General features: G+C 41.0%; 2 protein-coding genes across 5 annotated transcripts in view; one reads left to right on the top strand and one right to left on the bottom strand.

Moving 5' to 3' along the window:
- The window catches only part of LOC140410690 (intersectin-2-like), a 377,319-nt gene that overhangs the window by 354,168 nt on the left and 6,384 nt on the right, over positions 1-16,767 (top strand). For all 3 annotated transcript variants that reach the window (XM_072499106.1, XM_072499104.1, XM_072499105.1), the window contains 7 exons: positions 98-196; positions 2,382-2,549; positions 4,384-4,599; positions 8,259-8,380; positions 13,044-13,126; positions 13,941-14,024; positions 15,738-15,911. In XM_072499106.1, the coding sequence (XP_072355207.1) occupies positions 98-196; positions 2,382-2,549; positions 4,384-4,599; positions 8,259-8,380; positions 13,044-13,126; positions 13,941-14,024; positions 15,738-15,911 (946 nt within the window). The remainder of the gene's footprint in view (positions 1-97; positions 197-2,381; positions 2,550-4,383; positions 4,600-8,258; positions 8,381-13,043; positions 13,127-13,940; positions 14,025-15,737; positions 15,912-16,767) is intronic.
- Positions 2,046-16,767, bottom strand: part of fam228a (family with sequence similarity 228 member A) — a 76,459-nt gene continuing 61,737 nt past the window's right edge. For both annotated transcript variants that reach the window (XM_072499108.1, XM_072499109.1), the window contains exons 8-9: positions 8,481-8,663; positions 2,046-2,663 (exon numbers count right to left, since the gene is read on the bottom strand). In XM_072499108.1, the coding sequence (XP_072355209.1) occupies position 2,663; positions 8,481-8,663 (184 nt within the window). In that variant the 3' untranslated portion in view covers positions 2,046-2,662. The remainder of the gene's footprint in view (positions 2,664-8,480; positions 8,664-16,767) is intronic.

Genomic DNA, 16,767 nt, shown 5'->3' with positions numbered 1-16,767 from the left:
TCTTTTTTCTTATCTGAAGATTTAAGCATTTGCAGTTTATGATCATAACTAAACGCTGAGTGTTAATTTTCAATCATTTGTTCACTTTCTCCCACAGAAATTGGCTTCTGACCCTCGATGTAAAGGGATGCCATTGTCCAGCTTCTTACTGAAGCCTATGCAGAGGATTACACGTTATCCACTGATTATTAAAAATGTAAGCACTTTCTTGTAAAATGCTCCCTAGTGATCCAGCATACGATTTGCAGCTGGTCTTTCAGTTATACCATTTGTAAACACTTTATTCATTGCAGTATTAGTATATTTAAATACAGTTAAAAAAATATTTTTATTTAAGTGTGCCTGAGAATTGTGTGCTGTGAAATTTTGCTTTCCATAACTCTGTTTGACTTAAGCAGCAGAACTCTCTTCAACTGAAGGTCAAGCTAACCCATCTTTACATGGCCATTCACTTAGTCCAGATTCGAGAAGATTTACATTCAGAAGTTGGCTCCCAATATTTACAATAATAAATCTGGGTGGTTGAATCATGGAACCAGCTTCTGTGGATTTTTTATTTTGTCCAAGCTGAAGTGGTTGCAACTTAGACAGATCACAGACACAGCTTCCCAGAAACCAAATTAAACACTTGCCATAAAGCAGCAACTTTATACTTTAGCAAGTGAAGTCAACTTTAACATGGTAGATAATGGGCACAATCTAATGGAAAAGTTTCCAAGTGTCATTTGTGGTGGGTTTTGCTGAGAGTCCCGGCTCTGTCGATGAGTTCCCCACCGCTATCTAACCACGCTTAGTAACCCTAACTCTAATTTTTGAACCCTGGGGAGTTTCTCCCTGGTCAAGCTCGCACGTTATTGTTTTCATCTCTGGGGTGCTGAGTTTGTTGGCCAGACTAGCTCCTCAGAGACCATGCCATCAGTTTGATAGGGTGCCCCTATAAATGAGCTTGAAGGACCCCACACCCACCACTCACAGGTAATGTCACACCCCTCAACACATATGGACACCCCACTATGGGGTCACTCAGTGCCCCCCATTTTCAGGCCTTCCCACACCCCCTTTCGCTCCCTCGCCTTCAAGGATGCCCACCCTTCACCTCCCCAACTTTTTCCAGAGCCCCTTCATACCTGCCCTTCACCTCCTCCCCTCAAACCGCCTTTTATGGGCATGGCCCTCACCTATGGCAGTGCTACCCGGGCACCCTGGCAGTGCTCCTGCCAGCCCGGAAGTGCCACCCAGATACCTTGGCAGTGCCAGGGTAGCAGTGTCAAGGTGCCAGGGTGCCAGAGGGAGAACCAGGGTGCAATCCTGCCTTGTCCCTGATCACCCAGGGATCTCCAAATGCCTGGGAGACCTCCAAGTGCTGTGATGCATGGTCAACATTTGTGTGGACCAGTACTAATCGGTGCCTCCGTAACTGCTAGCTGGGAAGCCATATAGATCACGGGAGGCTTTTAGATAGCGGGCCATCCCGTTAACAGCCTGGGTTTTGGCCTTAATTGGTGATTTTTGGTTTCTAGCCACATCGCAGCGGGATCCGGATCTCGCCAACGGGAGTGGGCCAGTTAGATCGGAAACCGATTGGCGGCTGGCCAGGCTTCAATTTCATCCTCTCATACCCGGCGCGAAGGGGCCATTAGATCGTGCCCAATGACTTGTAAAATAGGTTACCATATGGAGTGAATAATATAAATGGATTTAAGAGGCAGTTCAGTGTGAGAAGGAAAGAGATTGAACAGTATGTTGAAAATATAGGTAAATAGGTTGAGATCAGGGAGAATACACTGGGCTTTTCATGTTCATAAGAATGCATTGGTTCTCCTGACCCCATTGAAATGTTGTTGTAGGTAGGGAAGGTGACATTTTTCTTCAAATGGCATCTTAAACAGATCGCTTAAGTTACTCAAGTATCTGTGTTCAACCAATATTCTGACTCCATGAGAATGTCATGCGAAATTTAACAGAGCGCTTTGAACTTTTTAAGGATTACCCCAGCGAAGATACACAGATGATATTTAGATAGTCAATTTCAAATGGAAAATAAATTAACAGCAAGGAACCTACAAGTTTATTTGGTTGCAAAAGAATTATACAAGGCTCAATTCTGGAATATTTTCAGGAAAACCTACTTTGGAAAAAACATGAATAGAAAAAAAATAAGCTCTGGTTATTGTACCTCCTATGTGTTATAATATCAAAGCAGGATATTTACGAGACAATCTGACACTCAAAGATGTAATTTAATGTACAAAACTCTCTGAAATGTTCCATTGTGATAAGGCATGACATAAATGCAAATATTATTTGTAGAAGAAATGGTGGGATCATCACACCTAGATATTCCTAATTTCTATTGATAACTTATTTCACAATAACTGCAGATTTTGGAAAACACTCCAGAGAATCATGCCGACCTTAGCCATTTGATGTTGGCATTGGAGCGCGCAGAGGAGCTATGTTCCCAGGTAAACGAAGGTGTGCGTGAGAAGGAAAACTCTGACAGGCTGGAGTGGATTCAGTCGCATGTTCAATGTGACGGACTGGCAGAGGTGAGGATGCTCGGGTTGCTTCTGTGGTCTGATGTGCAAATGATCAATTCCAGTTTAATATTACAACAGCCTTCTTGATGGGGACAGGTAGGGATTTGATGCCATTCACCAACTCTGTAATTGAAAAAGGAAGTTCATTAATTCAATCTGACTGACACTCAAATTCATTAGAATAACGTGCCTCCAAGTGTTTGCTCCCATCCAGCACTCCGCCTTCCAAATGTGTCTTGCAGTGAACAGGAATCCTTGTTTCTCAGCTGAATTTGTCAGGCAGCCTGCAATCTCCCCACTGAAGCCACTGAGTGGCACCAAAGAATTCAATTTCCTGATTGGGATACATCCAATGTTCCTTCTTTCCAATTCTTGTCAGCGGATTTACAACAGCCCCCTCATTTTAGAAAATGGTAGGTATTCTGTTCATGGTTCCCTTAATCATCCCCCGCTCCAGTGCATGAAATTTTGATTCCACCTGTCTCAATAGAGGATCGCCACTTGTTCCAATCCCCACAGAAAAATAAGTTTGAACTTCCTGTGAATGACTGAAAGAGTTGCACTACTAGTTTTAAGATTTATTTCTGTAACAAGCAAACTAAAAGCAACATTGACTAAACACTATTTCAGGAGCCAACTTATACTTTAAACTACAGAAAAGATCCCCCATTTAATATTTTTAAAAACTGAAACTCTCCCTCACCATTTATAGGTGTGAATATCATTGAGGAAGGGGATATTTGTGGAACATCCTTCTCCTGTTAGCTGTTTATTTGTCCACCATCATTTGTGAATGGGTGCGGCAAGACTGCAGATCTTTGATCTGATTTATTGGTTGCGGGGTTACTTAGCTCAATCACATGCTGCTTCAACATGGAGGAGTACTAATTCATCAGCTGAGGGGGGCGCTTAAGGTGAAAATCAATAGTTTTCCCTGACCATGCTTTACTACGAGCTTTACAAACATAAACTGCAGATCTGTACAAACTGTCTGCCTCTCTAATTGAATCGGAGAGATGTTTGTTGACATTTTCAAAGTGTTTAATGTATTCAGAATGAGAAATAATCACAAACTCTATTTTGTCTGATCACATTTCTATACCATACTTTTCTCTGCCCACTTGACCCATCCATCACCTTGGAGCGTTTTGAATGTTCTCGATTATATTTTGCTGTCCAGCTTCTAGCTGGTGGTCACACAAGTTCTAAGATGTCTCGAACACACTGATCATTTTCCACAATAATTAGTCTTTTCTTTCAAATGCTGTAATCAATTCATTTTCCAAAAGGCTTGAAGGATCAATAGGACCTCTGGAATCTTGTTCAACGGGTCAGATTGCGATCAACCTTAATCCTTGCTATCTCAACATTCTATTGGGAACTGTTGAGGGGGGGAAGGGGGGAGGGGGTGAGAGATGTGTTGAAGATACCAGTAGCTGAAACAGTACATTGAATCCTGAACAAAAGGCAAGATATTAAACGGATAGGACATTCAAAGCAGAAGGTAAAAATGGGTTGGATAGACAGATCACTTTCTAGAGATATAGCGCACTGAGAAATACACGGAGGAAACAGGTAAGTAGGTTGATTTGTCGCAAAATGACAGATTTAAAATTGAGTCCAATACTGGATTTCAGAACATTGGGTCTGAAGATTTGAGTGAACTCTTGCTTTCAGCAACTAAGAACCAATCGCATTATTTTATTCAATAATTCCAGCTTCCTTCCAATACATGCTCAATTTCTGGAGGGTGCCTATAAGTAACACCAAATTTTTTGACTTGCATGTTGCAAAAACTATAATTTGTTGGTTAATTTAACATTATTGTTTGCTTATTTTTCAGCACATTATTTTCAACTCCATAACAAACTGCTTGGGACCACGGAAGTTGCTGTATAGTGGAAAACTTTACAAAACAAAGAGCAACAAAGAATTATATGGCTTCCTATTCAACGACTTCCTGCTACTCACTTACATAGCAAAACAAACATTTATTTCATCAGGTTCTGAAAAACTCTTCAGCTCCAAATGTAACTCACAGTTTAAAATGTACAAAACGGTAGGTTGGTAGAAGCAAATATCACCGCAAGTGAACTTTAAATGCATGATTCAAATGTGGCTTGTAAACCCAGAGTTAGCACTGTTTTATTGAAGGCAGGCAGCGATAAACAAACCCTGAGTGTTTTCTCCCTATATTGGGCCTTTTCTTCCAAAGACACTCATGCTTGAACAACAACTTGCCTTTATATAGCACCACTAATGTACTAAACCGATCCGAGGCGCTTCTTAGGAGCATTTGACATGAGCCACATGAGGAGATATTGGGGCAGTTGATCAACAACTTGGTCAACTTGGTTTAAGATAAGGAGTATCTTAAAGGAGCAGAGAGTGACATAGAGAAAGAAAGAGAGACAAAGATGTTTTGGGAGCGGATTATAGAGCTTAGGATCCAGGCAGTGGAACTCTCCCTTCTTTGGACATAGAACTACAGGTGGGCGAGAGAATTGTTGAAAAGATCCAAGTGAGTAGCTATAAAAACTACTTGGTAGAAAACATGAACTCAAGAAAACTGGGTCAGAAAAATGAAATCAGTTTTAGAGCGGGCAAAATGAGGACCTGGAGGCAGAACCACCACTTCAAAAAGCAGGTGAAAAGAGGACCCAGAGGCAGTAACCACCACCTGGAAGTGCAGATCAGGTGAAATGCTTGTTCTTGTCAGCTTGGATCGAGTATGTCTCTTTTGTGGGGACTATGAATTGGGTTCAATGTGAATTTGAATTGGTTTTTGGAACAAGCAAGGAGATGAATTAAGGGCTTACCCAGTCCATCCTGCGCATTGGTTCTGTTTCTCTGAAAAAGGAATCAATTTTATTTTTAAAATCATCTGAAAGAGCATCAAATTCAGTCCAGTCTCTGGCTCCAAAGTGAAAGTGCGAGAAATCAGTGTGATAACACAGATAAGTAATGGCTGGTGAATGTTTTGCTTGTTCATCTTCAGAGCTTGCGTAATCTAATAATAATTGTAAGTTTTTGTTAGTTGTGGTAAGGTTCACTAGCAGTAATGAAACAAGTAGCAATGTTTATTCATTATAAATTAATGTTCATTCATTGTGTTTATTAATTATAAATTAACGAAGAAAAATAAATAAATTAACATAAAGATGTGTTGCGATTGGAGAATGTGGGAGCTCCTGGACGACAGTGTGATCCAGGGCAATTACGTGTGCAGTAAGTGTCCATGGTTTGAGGAGCTTCGGCTCAGAGTCAGTTGAACTGGAGGTCAGGTTGCAGATACTGCGATGCATCAGGGAGCAGGAACCTTTGTACCAGGACACAATCACATCCTTTAGGTTCGAATCATCTGATTTGATCCGTGGTTCGAGAGAGAGAGCTAGTATCAGAACTGCATCAAGTTGCAATGAGTCTCATGAAAGTTGAAGCAGCAATTTTCCACCTTTGCTGAACCTGAAGACTATTTCCCAGACGTGGCCACCTTAACCTGGTTGTGGTAATTATTTGTTGGGTTTAGCTAATAAAGTTACTTATAATTGGATTTGTTTGGGAAAATGAGTGTCTGAGTTCAGGGGCAGGATTTTCCAATACCCGGCGGGGTGGAGGGTCCTGGCGTGATGGAGTGGCGGGAACCACTCCGGCGTCGGGCCGCCCTAAAGGTGCAGAAGTCTCCGCACCTTTAGGGACCAAGCCCTCACCTTGAGGGGCTAGGCCCGCGCCGGTGCGGTTTCCGCTCCACCGGCTGGCGGAAAAGGCCTTTGGCGCCACGCCAGCCGGGGCTGAAAGGTCTTCGCCGGGCGACGCGTGTCCGCGCATGCGCAGGAACGTCAGCGGCTGCTGACATCAACCCCGCGCATGCGCAGGGGAGGGGGTCTGTTCCGCCTCCGCCATAGTGAAGACCATGGCGAAGGCGGAAGAAAAAGAATGGCCCCACGGCACAGGGCCGCCCGCGGATCGGTTGGCTCTGATCGCGGGCCAGGCCATCGTGGGGGCACACCCCGGGGCCAGATCGCCCGCGCCCGACCCCGGAGCCCGCCCGCGCGGTCTTATCCCGCCGTTGAAAAGGTGGTTTAATCCACGCTGGTGGGACAGGCATTCCAGCAGCGGGACTTCGGCCCATCGCGGGCCGGAGATTCGGCGGGGGTGGGCCCGCCGACTGGCGCGGCGCCCCTGCCGAATCTCTGGTGACGGAGACTTCGGGACACGGCAGTGGCGGGGATTCACGACAGCCCACGGCAATTCCCCGACCCGGCAGGGGGTCGGAGAATCCCGCCCCAGGTAAACGTAGGTAGTTGGGGACCAAGAGGTGGTGCCATGTAATGTGAAGTCATCATTATACACTTATTATGGTCCTTCTTGTCATTGTACTTTTGTCTTTTAAGTTAATAAATATTCTTTATTAATTCTTCACACAACGACTGGACTGTTCCTCGTTGTACATCGTTTCCTCATCAGAAACAACACAAACACCACTACGAACTGGTGTTCCAAGGTACCCTTCTGGGTTTGGGATCCCCTTGCATTTAACATCAGTGTGGTTCGTAACAATAAGTTAAATGAGTGGCCAAAAATTTGGCAGATGGAGTATAATGTGGGAAAATATCAACTTGTCCATTTCGGCAGGAAGAATAAAAAAAGCAACATATTCTTTAAATGGAGAGAAATTCCAGAACTCTGGGGAACAGAGGGAATCTGGATGTCCTGGTACCTGAATTGCAAACTGTTATTATGCAGGTAGAGCAAGTGATTAGGAAGTCAAAAGGAATGTTGTTGTTTCTTGCCTGGAAATGGAATATAAACGTAGGGAAGTTACAGTTATACAGGGCACTGGTGAGATCACATCTGGAACACTGAGTTTTGGTCTCCATATTTCAGAAAGATATAAATGTGTTAGAAGCAGTTCAGAGAAGAATAACTCGACCAATTCCTGGGATAGTTGGGAGCGTTATGTTACGAGGAAGGGTTGGACAGGCTTGACCTGCATCCATTGGAGTTTAGAAGAATGAGAGGTGATGCTATTTAAACATATAAGATTCTGCTGGTACTTGACAGGGTGGATTCTGCAAGGATGTTTCCCCTTGTGGGAGAGACTAGAACTCGGGGGACACAGATTAAAAACAAGAGGTCTCCCATTTAAGACAGAGAAGAGAAGAATTTTTTCTCTCAGAGGGTCGTGAGTCTTTGGAACTCTCTTTCCCAGAGTGGTGGAGGCAGGGTCATTGAATATTTTTAAGGCAGAGATAGATAGATTCTGCCCAACAATGAGTCACAGGTTATCAGAGGTAGACGGAATGTGGAGTTGAAGCCACAATCAGATTTTATTGAATGGTGGAGCAGGCTCGAGGGGTGTATAGCCTCCTCCTGCTACTAGTCTGTATGTTCATACACATATTAAGCTAAAAGGAAACCGAAGGAAAGGCCCTATTCACTGTGCTAAGTCATGCTGCTACTTTCAACTATTTTCATTCAAGTCAAATGTTCTGAGATATCATTCCAAGGTTGGTTGCACATCATGGACTCCCTCAAATAGTAGCACATTCCAGGATTCTGACATTGTGTTACTCATAAATGTTGGCTGGCAACAGTTAATTCAATTTACTTCAGTAAAGTTCACTCTTCAGGATTTCACTGTCTGGATTGATAGCTCAACGTGATCTGCAATGAGTGAGAGTATTAACCTACATTCTCTATTTCTGATTTCTTTAGCCTATTTTCTTGAATGAAGTTCTTGTGAAACTGCCAACTGATCCATCAAGTGATGATCCAGTCTTTCACATTTCGCACATTGACAGGGTGTACACACTCAGAGTGGAATCTCTAAATGAGAGGTGAGCAGCATCAATCTATTTAGTAACCTGCATTGTGTTATTATTCGCAAGATCTTATTCACAGGTCGAACCAACTGCAGCACTATCAAACGGAACTTACCAACTACACAACTTAACATAGGCTGGAATCCTCCGGCTGTTGGGATTCTCTGTTCCTGCCAGCAGCGTATCCCCACCCGCAGGTTCCCGGTGGCGTGAGGTGGCTTCAATGGGAAATCTTTGACAAGTGGCAGGAGTAGAGCATCCTGCTGCCAGCGCACGTCCACCGCCAAGAAACATGCAGCTGGGGGACCAGAGAAAACAGCCCTTAATTGATATAATCCTCGTTCCTAGCAGAATGTGCATTTATTTTAAACATTGCCTGTTAGAACAGGCCACAAGTGTACCATGTTAGTGTACTAGCAGTATCTCTGCAATGAAAGGATATGGGTTTGCAGTGTTGTTTCTAATATATACCTATCATCGAATCATAGAATTTACAGTGCAGAAGGAGGTCATTCAGCCCATCGAGTCTGCACCATCCCTTGGAAAGAGCACCCTACTTAAGGTCACACCTCCACCCTAGCTGCATAACCCAGTAACCCCACCTAACCTTTTTGGACACTAAGGGCAATTTAGCACGGCCAATCCACCTAACCTACACATCTTTGGACTGTAGGAGGAAACCCACGAAGACACGAGGAGAAAGTGCAACCTCCATACATACAGTCACCCGAGGCCGGAATTGAACCCGGGTCCCTGGAGCTGTGAGGCAGCAGTGCTAACCACTGTGCCACCGTGCCTCCCCTGTTTAATTGCACCCAGATACTTTTGCATAGCTCTTATAACTTGAGCACAAAGTAACATTAGTTGAGTCCTAAACACAAATTGCAGAAGTACTGTTATTTTCTTGCAGGAACAGTTATGAACCCACTCAATCAGATAGGCTTTTGGACCGACGTCCTGTACTTATTCCTAATTTAAATAATACTTTGTTCAATTGAAGTGCTAGCCACAAACCTTAATTCAATAACTGCCATTTAATGCAAGTTAGCCCTGAAGTTAAATCCATTTTAAATTCTGTCACAAAGACAAAAACATCTCCCGATAAATATCAAAATCCTATTTCATCGTTGACTTTTTAAAATTTGCTTTTAATTTCATACAAATATATTCCTAAATTCCAGTAAAAGTGCCACTATAATTCGATCGCAACCTTCAAATATGAGTATGTTTTCAATCCTATTAAATGACATAATTGCAATTGCTTTCAAACTATAGTCAATAACATACGCTCTGTTATGATTACACTGTAATCACTGTGATTGTCCTGCCATATGTATCCAAAAGTCAAACAGATTTTATTATTGAAGAAAAAGACTTGGTCAAAAATATTTTCAAAATTTAACAAACTCCAGAATTGTTCTTGGATCTCTTAGCAACCTTAAGGATAATCATCTAATTACTAATATAAAAGCAGAATACTGTGGATGTTGGAAATCAGAAATAAAAACAGTAAGTACTCAACAGGTCAGGTACCTTTCATCTGATGAAGATCATTGACCTCAAATGTTAACTGTATTTCTTTCTACAAATGCTGCCTGACCTGCTGAGCATTTCCAGCATTTTGTATTTCACCTAATTACTCCTCCTTTCCCAAGTTAAACAGGGTCTCCATTAAAAATCTCCATCCATCTATCATTTGTAAGTGATAGGTTTGAGGCATAATTTTTTTTTAAACATTACCAGAATACAAGATACAACTGTGGTATTTATATAGGAAGTTCCTGTTGTGGATGTTTACAAAATATAATGGAAAAATAGTTTTAAAATCCATGTGAAATAAACTTGTGGTACCTACCATTAATGCTTGAATAATAAAAGTCTCAGTTTAGAGCCAGTGAGCAAGGACTGCATCACAATATCATGAAGATGGCGAGTGACAAAGCTGGGAGTTAATACTGGCATTGAAAGAAAGAAAAAGAATAATAAAATAGGGGAGGTGTGTGAAAAAAGAAAGGAAAAACACAAATGGCATATGATAGCAAAACAAAACTACAAATATCGCTTAAATAAAGAAGGTGCAAGCAGAAAGATTGAAGGACAGCAAAAGCTTGTATTTATTTTCCATGATCAAACTGATAATGAATGGAAGGTACAGAAAAGGGCAGTTTTTAATTTCACAGATGTTTGAGGCAGATGAAATTTTCAACTGTCCTCATTCTTTGCATCAAATAAAAGGGTGACTAATTTCTATTTTGCCAATGCTGTGGAAAGAGGAATGGACTATATCATAGAGAAAAGACCAATCTCGTCTCATTTCTGATGCTTCCTCTTATGTCAGCGGCACATTGCTGTTACTGTTGTTCCTCAGCTGCATCACCTGTTACTATGGATATGTCCAAGTTATAGGTACATATCAAAGTATCTGGTAACAGCTAAAATTGCTCGAGTGAAAGGTAAATACTAACACAGACCAGTTAGACCGAGCTGCTGGCCTCTTTCCACATACCTGGTTTTCTACAGCAGGCTGCAGCAGGAACTAAGATTGAAATTGTCCCGAAAGACGTGCTGTTAGGTGAATTGGACATTCTGAATTCTCCCTCAGTGTACCCGAACAGACGCCGGAATGTGGCGACTAGGGGATTTTCACAGTAACTTCATTGCAGTGTTAATGTAAGCCTACTTGTGACAATAATAAAGATCATTATTATTGGAAGGGAGGGAGAAACAATTGGGTTAGAATTGCCAATTAAATATTACTGAGCAGGAGAAATTAGATAGCACTTCAGAGGTTATTTGGCTAACTGGAAAATTGACACAGAATGAACATTAATCACTCGAGGAATGATGAGGAAATCTGGTCAAACAAATGCACATTAGGTTTTAAAACATGGAGTGACAGTTGAAGCACAGACTAACAACATTTAAAATGGAATTAATGTGGTAGAATCTTATCTAATCAGGAAGCAGATAAAGGCGAAAGAGACGTTTAAATTAGATAACTCTAATTGAAGACCTAACATTGACTAAAGGACAAATGGCTGTATTTCTATGATTGCTATGGAAATTATTCCAAGTGACCTCTCGGAACACTATAGCTGCCATTTTGTTGAGTCTGGTATGCCATGGTGACAAGGGAGCTGCTACCTGACCTTTGTTGCTGTTGCATAATCCAACCTGTTTTTCAAGTTGCCATTCATTTGCTTTGCCTTTGTATTTTAACATATGCAGCTTGTTGGCTTGGACTGTGTGGTTGGCTGATTTTATTCCTTAGAATTAATTGTATGCATGGGAAATACTTCTCTATGTGTTGTCTGCTTTATTCCTTTATTATTCTCCATAGGTGATCAACAGGTGAAAATGCATTGCACAGTCACTTTAAGACTTGTAAGCCTGACTCAATTTGTCTCTTTCCTGCCCCCTGTAATAACAGACCTGCTAATAAGTCCTTGAATTTTAATTTGATTTTGATTTGATTTATTGTCACATGTACCGAAGTATAAATGAAAAGTATTTTTCTGCAGCCGAGGGAACGTACACAGTACGTACACAGTAGACAAAAGAATAATCAACAGAGAACATTGACAAATGGTACATCGACAAACAGTGATTGGTTACAGTGCGGAACAAGGGGCCAAACAAAGCAAATACATGAGCAAGAGCAGCATAGGGCATCGTGAATAGTGTTCTTACAGAGAACAGATCAGTTCAAGGGGGAGTCGTTGAGGAGTCTTGTAGCTGTGGGGAAGAAGCTGTTCCTATGTCTGGAAGTGCGAGTCTTCAGACCTGTACCTTCTGCCTGATGGAAAGGTCTGGAAGAAGGCAAAGCCTGGGTGGGAGGGGTCTCTGACAATGCTGTCTGCCTTCCTGAGGCAGCGGGAGTTGTATGCAGAATCAATGTGGGGGTGGCAAGCTTATGTGATGCATTGGGCTAAGTTCACCACACTCTGCAGTTTCTTGCAATCTTGGACCGGCGGTTGCCATACCAGGCTGTGGCAGTCGGATAGGATGTTCTCTATCGCACATCTGTAGAAGTTTGTGAGAGTCGGTGCAGACATGCCAAATTTCTTTAGCTTCCGTAGGAAGTAGAGACATTGTTGGGCTTTCTTGACTGTTGCATCAACGTGAGTGGACCAGGACAGACTGTTGGTGATGGTGACCCCCAGGAACTTAAAGCTATCAATCATCTCCACTTCGGAGCCATTGATGCAGACGGGAGTGTGTGTCGTGCTACGCTTCCTCAAGTCGATTGTGACAAAATGTTTGTAGTATTTGAACCCAATGATTCCATTACAATACCAAAAGGCAATTTGCCACATTGAAAATTTTTTAAAAAGAAGAGATTTGTAAAATATGGAATCCATTGCAACTTGTCAGCTTAATTCATCTGATGTTACTCAATTGCACGTGCAACCATATACAGCATCAAAATAGATCAGTTGGTTATGTGCAAACAAGTTGTCATATTTATCTCTTTGCACAACAATTGAAATTTAGAAATAATTCAAAAATATGAAATACTTTGAAACATTTCCAAGATGCTGCTATTTCCTTTTAGGCCTTAATATCATTTCTATCCCCAACTTTGTCATTTTTCAAAAAAATAAGTTAGTATATATGAACAAGTTTGATCAATATTTTTAAAGTCTTGGTGAGCTGTCCCTCCTTCACTTCCCAACAGGACTGCCTGGGTTCAGAAGATTAAAGCAGCTTCAGAACACTTTATAGAAACCGAAAAAGGGAAACGTGAAAAAGCTTATCAAGGTATACATTTTAAAATAATCATCTTATTACGCCACTTAACCCACTTCCCCTCTTAAATCTTTCTATAATTCCCATTCCTCAATTAAGGACACAAAGAGATTAGCATGGACATTTTGGATCTGTATCCATTGGCGTTTAGAAGAATGAGACCTGGTCTTATTGAACATATAAGATTATGAGAGGATATGGCAGGGTGAATGCTGAGAGGATGTATCCTCTTCTGGGAGAGATTAGAATTAGGAGGCACAGTTTAAAAAAAGGGATCTCCCATTTAAGATGGAGATGAGGAGAACTTTTTCTCTGAGGGTTGTTGGTTCTGTGGAATTCTCTTCCCGAGGGAACAGTGGCGGCTGGTCATTCAATATATTCAAGGCTGAGTTAGACCGATTCTTGATTGACAAGAGAATCAAAAGTGTTTGGAGTTGACAAAAAAGTAGAGACCACAATTAGATGAACCATGATCTTATCAAATGGCAGATCTGTCTTGAGGGGCCGAATAGCCCTCCTACTCCTAGTTCTTAGCTAGAATAGTTGCTGCATGAAAATTATTATATTATCTTTCACTTCAAATTTCCTCCTTCCCAGTGAGGGAGTACCTGGCCTCAACTTCCACCTCTACCTGATGCTGGGCTGAGATAAGATTTTCCCTGTGGTAAATCATTGGGACACCACCTTATCTTTCTAATCAGTGACATAAAATTAAATAGTGATGCAGCAGACTGATTTACTCCTCAGTACTACTGCACCAGCTTTGCATTCTAGTTTAACAGTTTTGAAAACTGCCTTTCTACACACCTTACTTTTTATCTTGTAGCACGCTCACAGAAGACAAGTGGAATAGGGCGACTTTTCGTGGGCATTATTGAAGCAACAGAACTGAAACCCTGCAGGGCAAATGGTAGAGTGTGATAATTATCATTGTCTTGGCTCACTTTGACAGTATTTATAATTGTTTAACAGTTAACAAATAAGCAATATAATATGTTTATTACAATTTGTATTTGTATATTATTTGAGTTTGTTTGCTGATTAATTTGTGCTATAAAATATTAATTGTAAATATAAATGTGAAAAAAAAATACATTGGCACTGATTGTAATTTAAATTTTTTATTTATTTTCATGGATTTCAGTTATTGAAAAATAATCACTTTTTTTTCCAAGAAATTGCAGCTGGTGTGAACTTTTACCTAACTTGAGCATTAGTGATTACTTGAGCAAGGAACATGCAAATTAACTAAAAATACATCATTAGTACCTCAACTAAGCCTAATTCCAGCAACATGCCAGAATGAAGAGGTCCAAGGACCAAAGTAAATCTTTCCTCGGGTGTCATCAGTAATGGTTGCTTTCCAACTGTAGGACCTCACTGATGCCAAGAGATAAGTCCAAAGGGAGAGAGTGTGTGTGGTTTGGTAAAGCTCAAAGTTGATTTGTGAAGCTTGTTGGAACAGTCCTGCTTTATCTCATTCCAGAAGATACTTAAGATTTCCAACATTTTTGGTCCTGCTTCGAATGGTCTCCAGCAATCCCTTGAAAGGCCATTGGTTAGGCTGCTCAAAACTCTAAAAAGCCAGATGGAGCTTGCGCATTGCAAACTCCAACTAGTGGAAACTAATTTAGGAGTCCATGTCTGAAATGAGTACGGAATCATTTTGAAATGAGGCCTGAACTCAATCCAGATGGTCCAACCATATACGGTGGCATGAATGTCCGTGCCAATCAGCCATGGATCTCTGCACTTCTAAATAGGTTACTGTTTAACCAGTTTTAGACCCTGCATTGCTAAAATATACATTTCTTGTTCCTTTTCACCAGAAACCTACTTACATTTCTTGTTCCTTTTCACCAGAAACCTACACCTTGGTTTACGTTTGATGAGGAAATGTAGTTGTAGTAAAGGGTGAAGAATTGCAAGTGTAAGAATAATTTAAAGAAAACTGCTAAGACAATGACAATGACTTAAGTGATCACATTCATATGTGTCAAGTCACTGTGAGATAAAAACATGCAATTGTCCTTAACATTATACAATGAGCACAAAGTCTATATGCAATTAATTCCAATATTTGTATAGGGACCAGAACCCTGATAATTATTTTGAGAAACATTGTTTTAGGTAAGTTTTAAGGTAGAAATGTGAACATGAAAGTTCAGCTTCTGTATTGTGGAACTGTCAAACATCATCTCAGCAGTTGTGTACATGCTGTTGAACACAGCAGTTTTAGTAAGAAAGGTTATGTTAGCAAAAGGAATGCATGATATTCTGAAGTTGGACCACAACTGCACCACTCTGAATGCATGTCTAATGTTCTTTTTGAAGGTTTAGGAATCATTAATCATCTCAGATGGAATGGATTATTCAAGAGCTAACAGACTAAATGTTTGTCCCACCCAGCATTTCTCAATAGAATGTCCAAGGCAGGATTGTACAAGAGTGTCATGCTGCAAAAATTTAGTAACTAGTCCATGGTCTTTTTCCTGTATAAAAAAAAAAGGTACCTCCTCACTAGCCAGGATTAATGAATGCAAATGTTTTGTGAAAAGTACTTTGTTTGAAATGCAGATTTAAGTGCCACTTAAATCTCTTGTCTGATCCATGTCATTATTAGGAAAAAGCAATCCTTACTGTGAAGTCACCATGGGGTCCCAATGTTACACGACCAGAACACTGTCAGACACTTTAAATCCAAAGTGGGGCTTTAACTGCCAGTTCTTTATCAAGGACATTTACCAAGATGTATTGTGTATCACAGTCTTTGAAAGAGATCAGTTTTCACCTGATGGTAAGAGTTGCTGTAATCGTCATTTTATTTCCAGTACAGTAACATTGTGATATTTTGATGTTTTCTAAAAGTTCCTCTCGCTATACCTACTTTCAGTGAGGAAATAGAGAGCAATTTAAAAATAAAATTTGCTTGAATTGGTATAAAAAGTTTTTCTTTCAACCAGTCAGGCGCAAAAAAAAAATATTTTCTATCAGTTGAAGGAAGTGGAGATGGGGAGGGGAGGGGGTGACAAAATAATATGTAAAGAAGCTCTGGTCATTTTTATTTCTTTATTTCTTCAGACCTTTTCTTCTTTATCCAACCCTTTTCCTCCTTGCCATTACAGTCAATACCTTCTTCGATGATACAAAAATAAAATACTGTGAATGTTGAAAATTGAAATAAAACAGAAAATGCTGGAAAATGTTCAGCAGGTCAGGCAGCATCTGTGGAGGGAGAATCAAAATTTAAAGCAGGATTTATCCAAATGCCCCGAGGTGGGATCTTTTGGTTCCTCTTGGGATGATCCATTGTATGCAACCCCCCCCCCAGTTGCCGGGAAACCTGTGATAGGGGTATACCGTTGGCAGGACCGTAAGATCCCACCAGCGGGAATAGTCAAAAGATTCCAGCCAATGTTGACTATCTTTCATCAGAATTGATGAAAGCTCACATCTGCCACCTTCCTAAGATCTATAAAAACTACCCTGATAGACCTGTTGCTTCTGCCTGTTTCTGCCCAAATGAACCGATTTCTTCCAATCTCAACCCAATTCTGTCCCTCCAGTTATGATGAGAAATCAATGACCTGAAACATTAGCTCTGTTGTTCTCACCACATTTTTTCCCAACATTTTTTGTGTTTAGTTCTTCCG

Source organism: Scyliorhinus torazame, chromosome 4 (genome assembly GCF_047496885.1).
Source record: "Scyliorhinus torazame isolate Kashiwa2021f chromosome 4, sScyTor2.1, whole genome shotgun sequence".
NCBI classification, from domain to species: Eukaryota; Metazoa; Chordata; class Chondrichthyes; order Carcharhiniformes; family Scyliorhinidae; genus Scyliorhinus; species Scyliorhinus torazame.
This window is presented reverse-complemented; position numbering and strand designations above follow the sequence as displayed.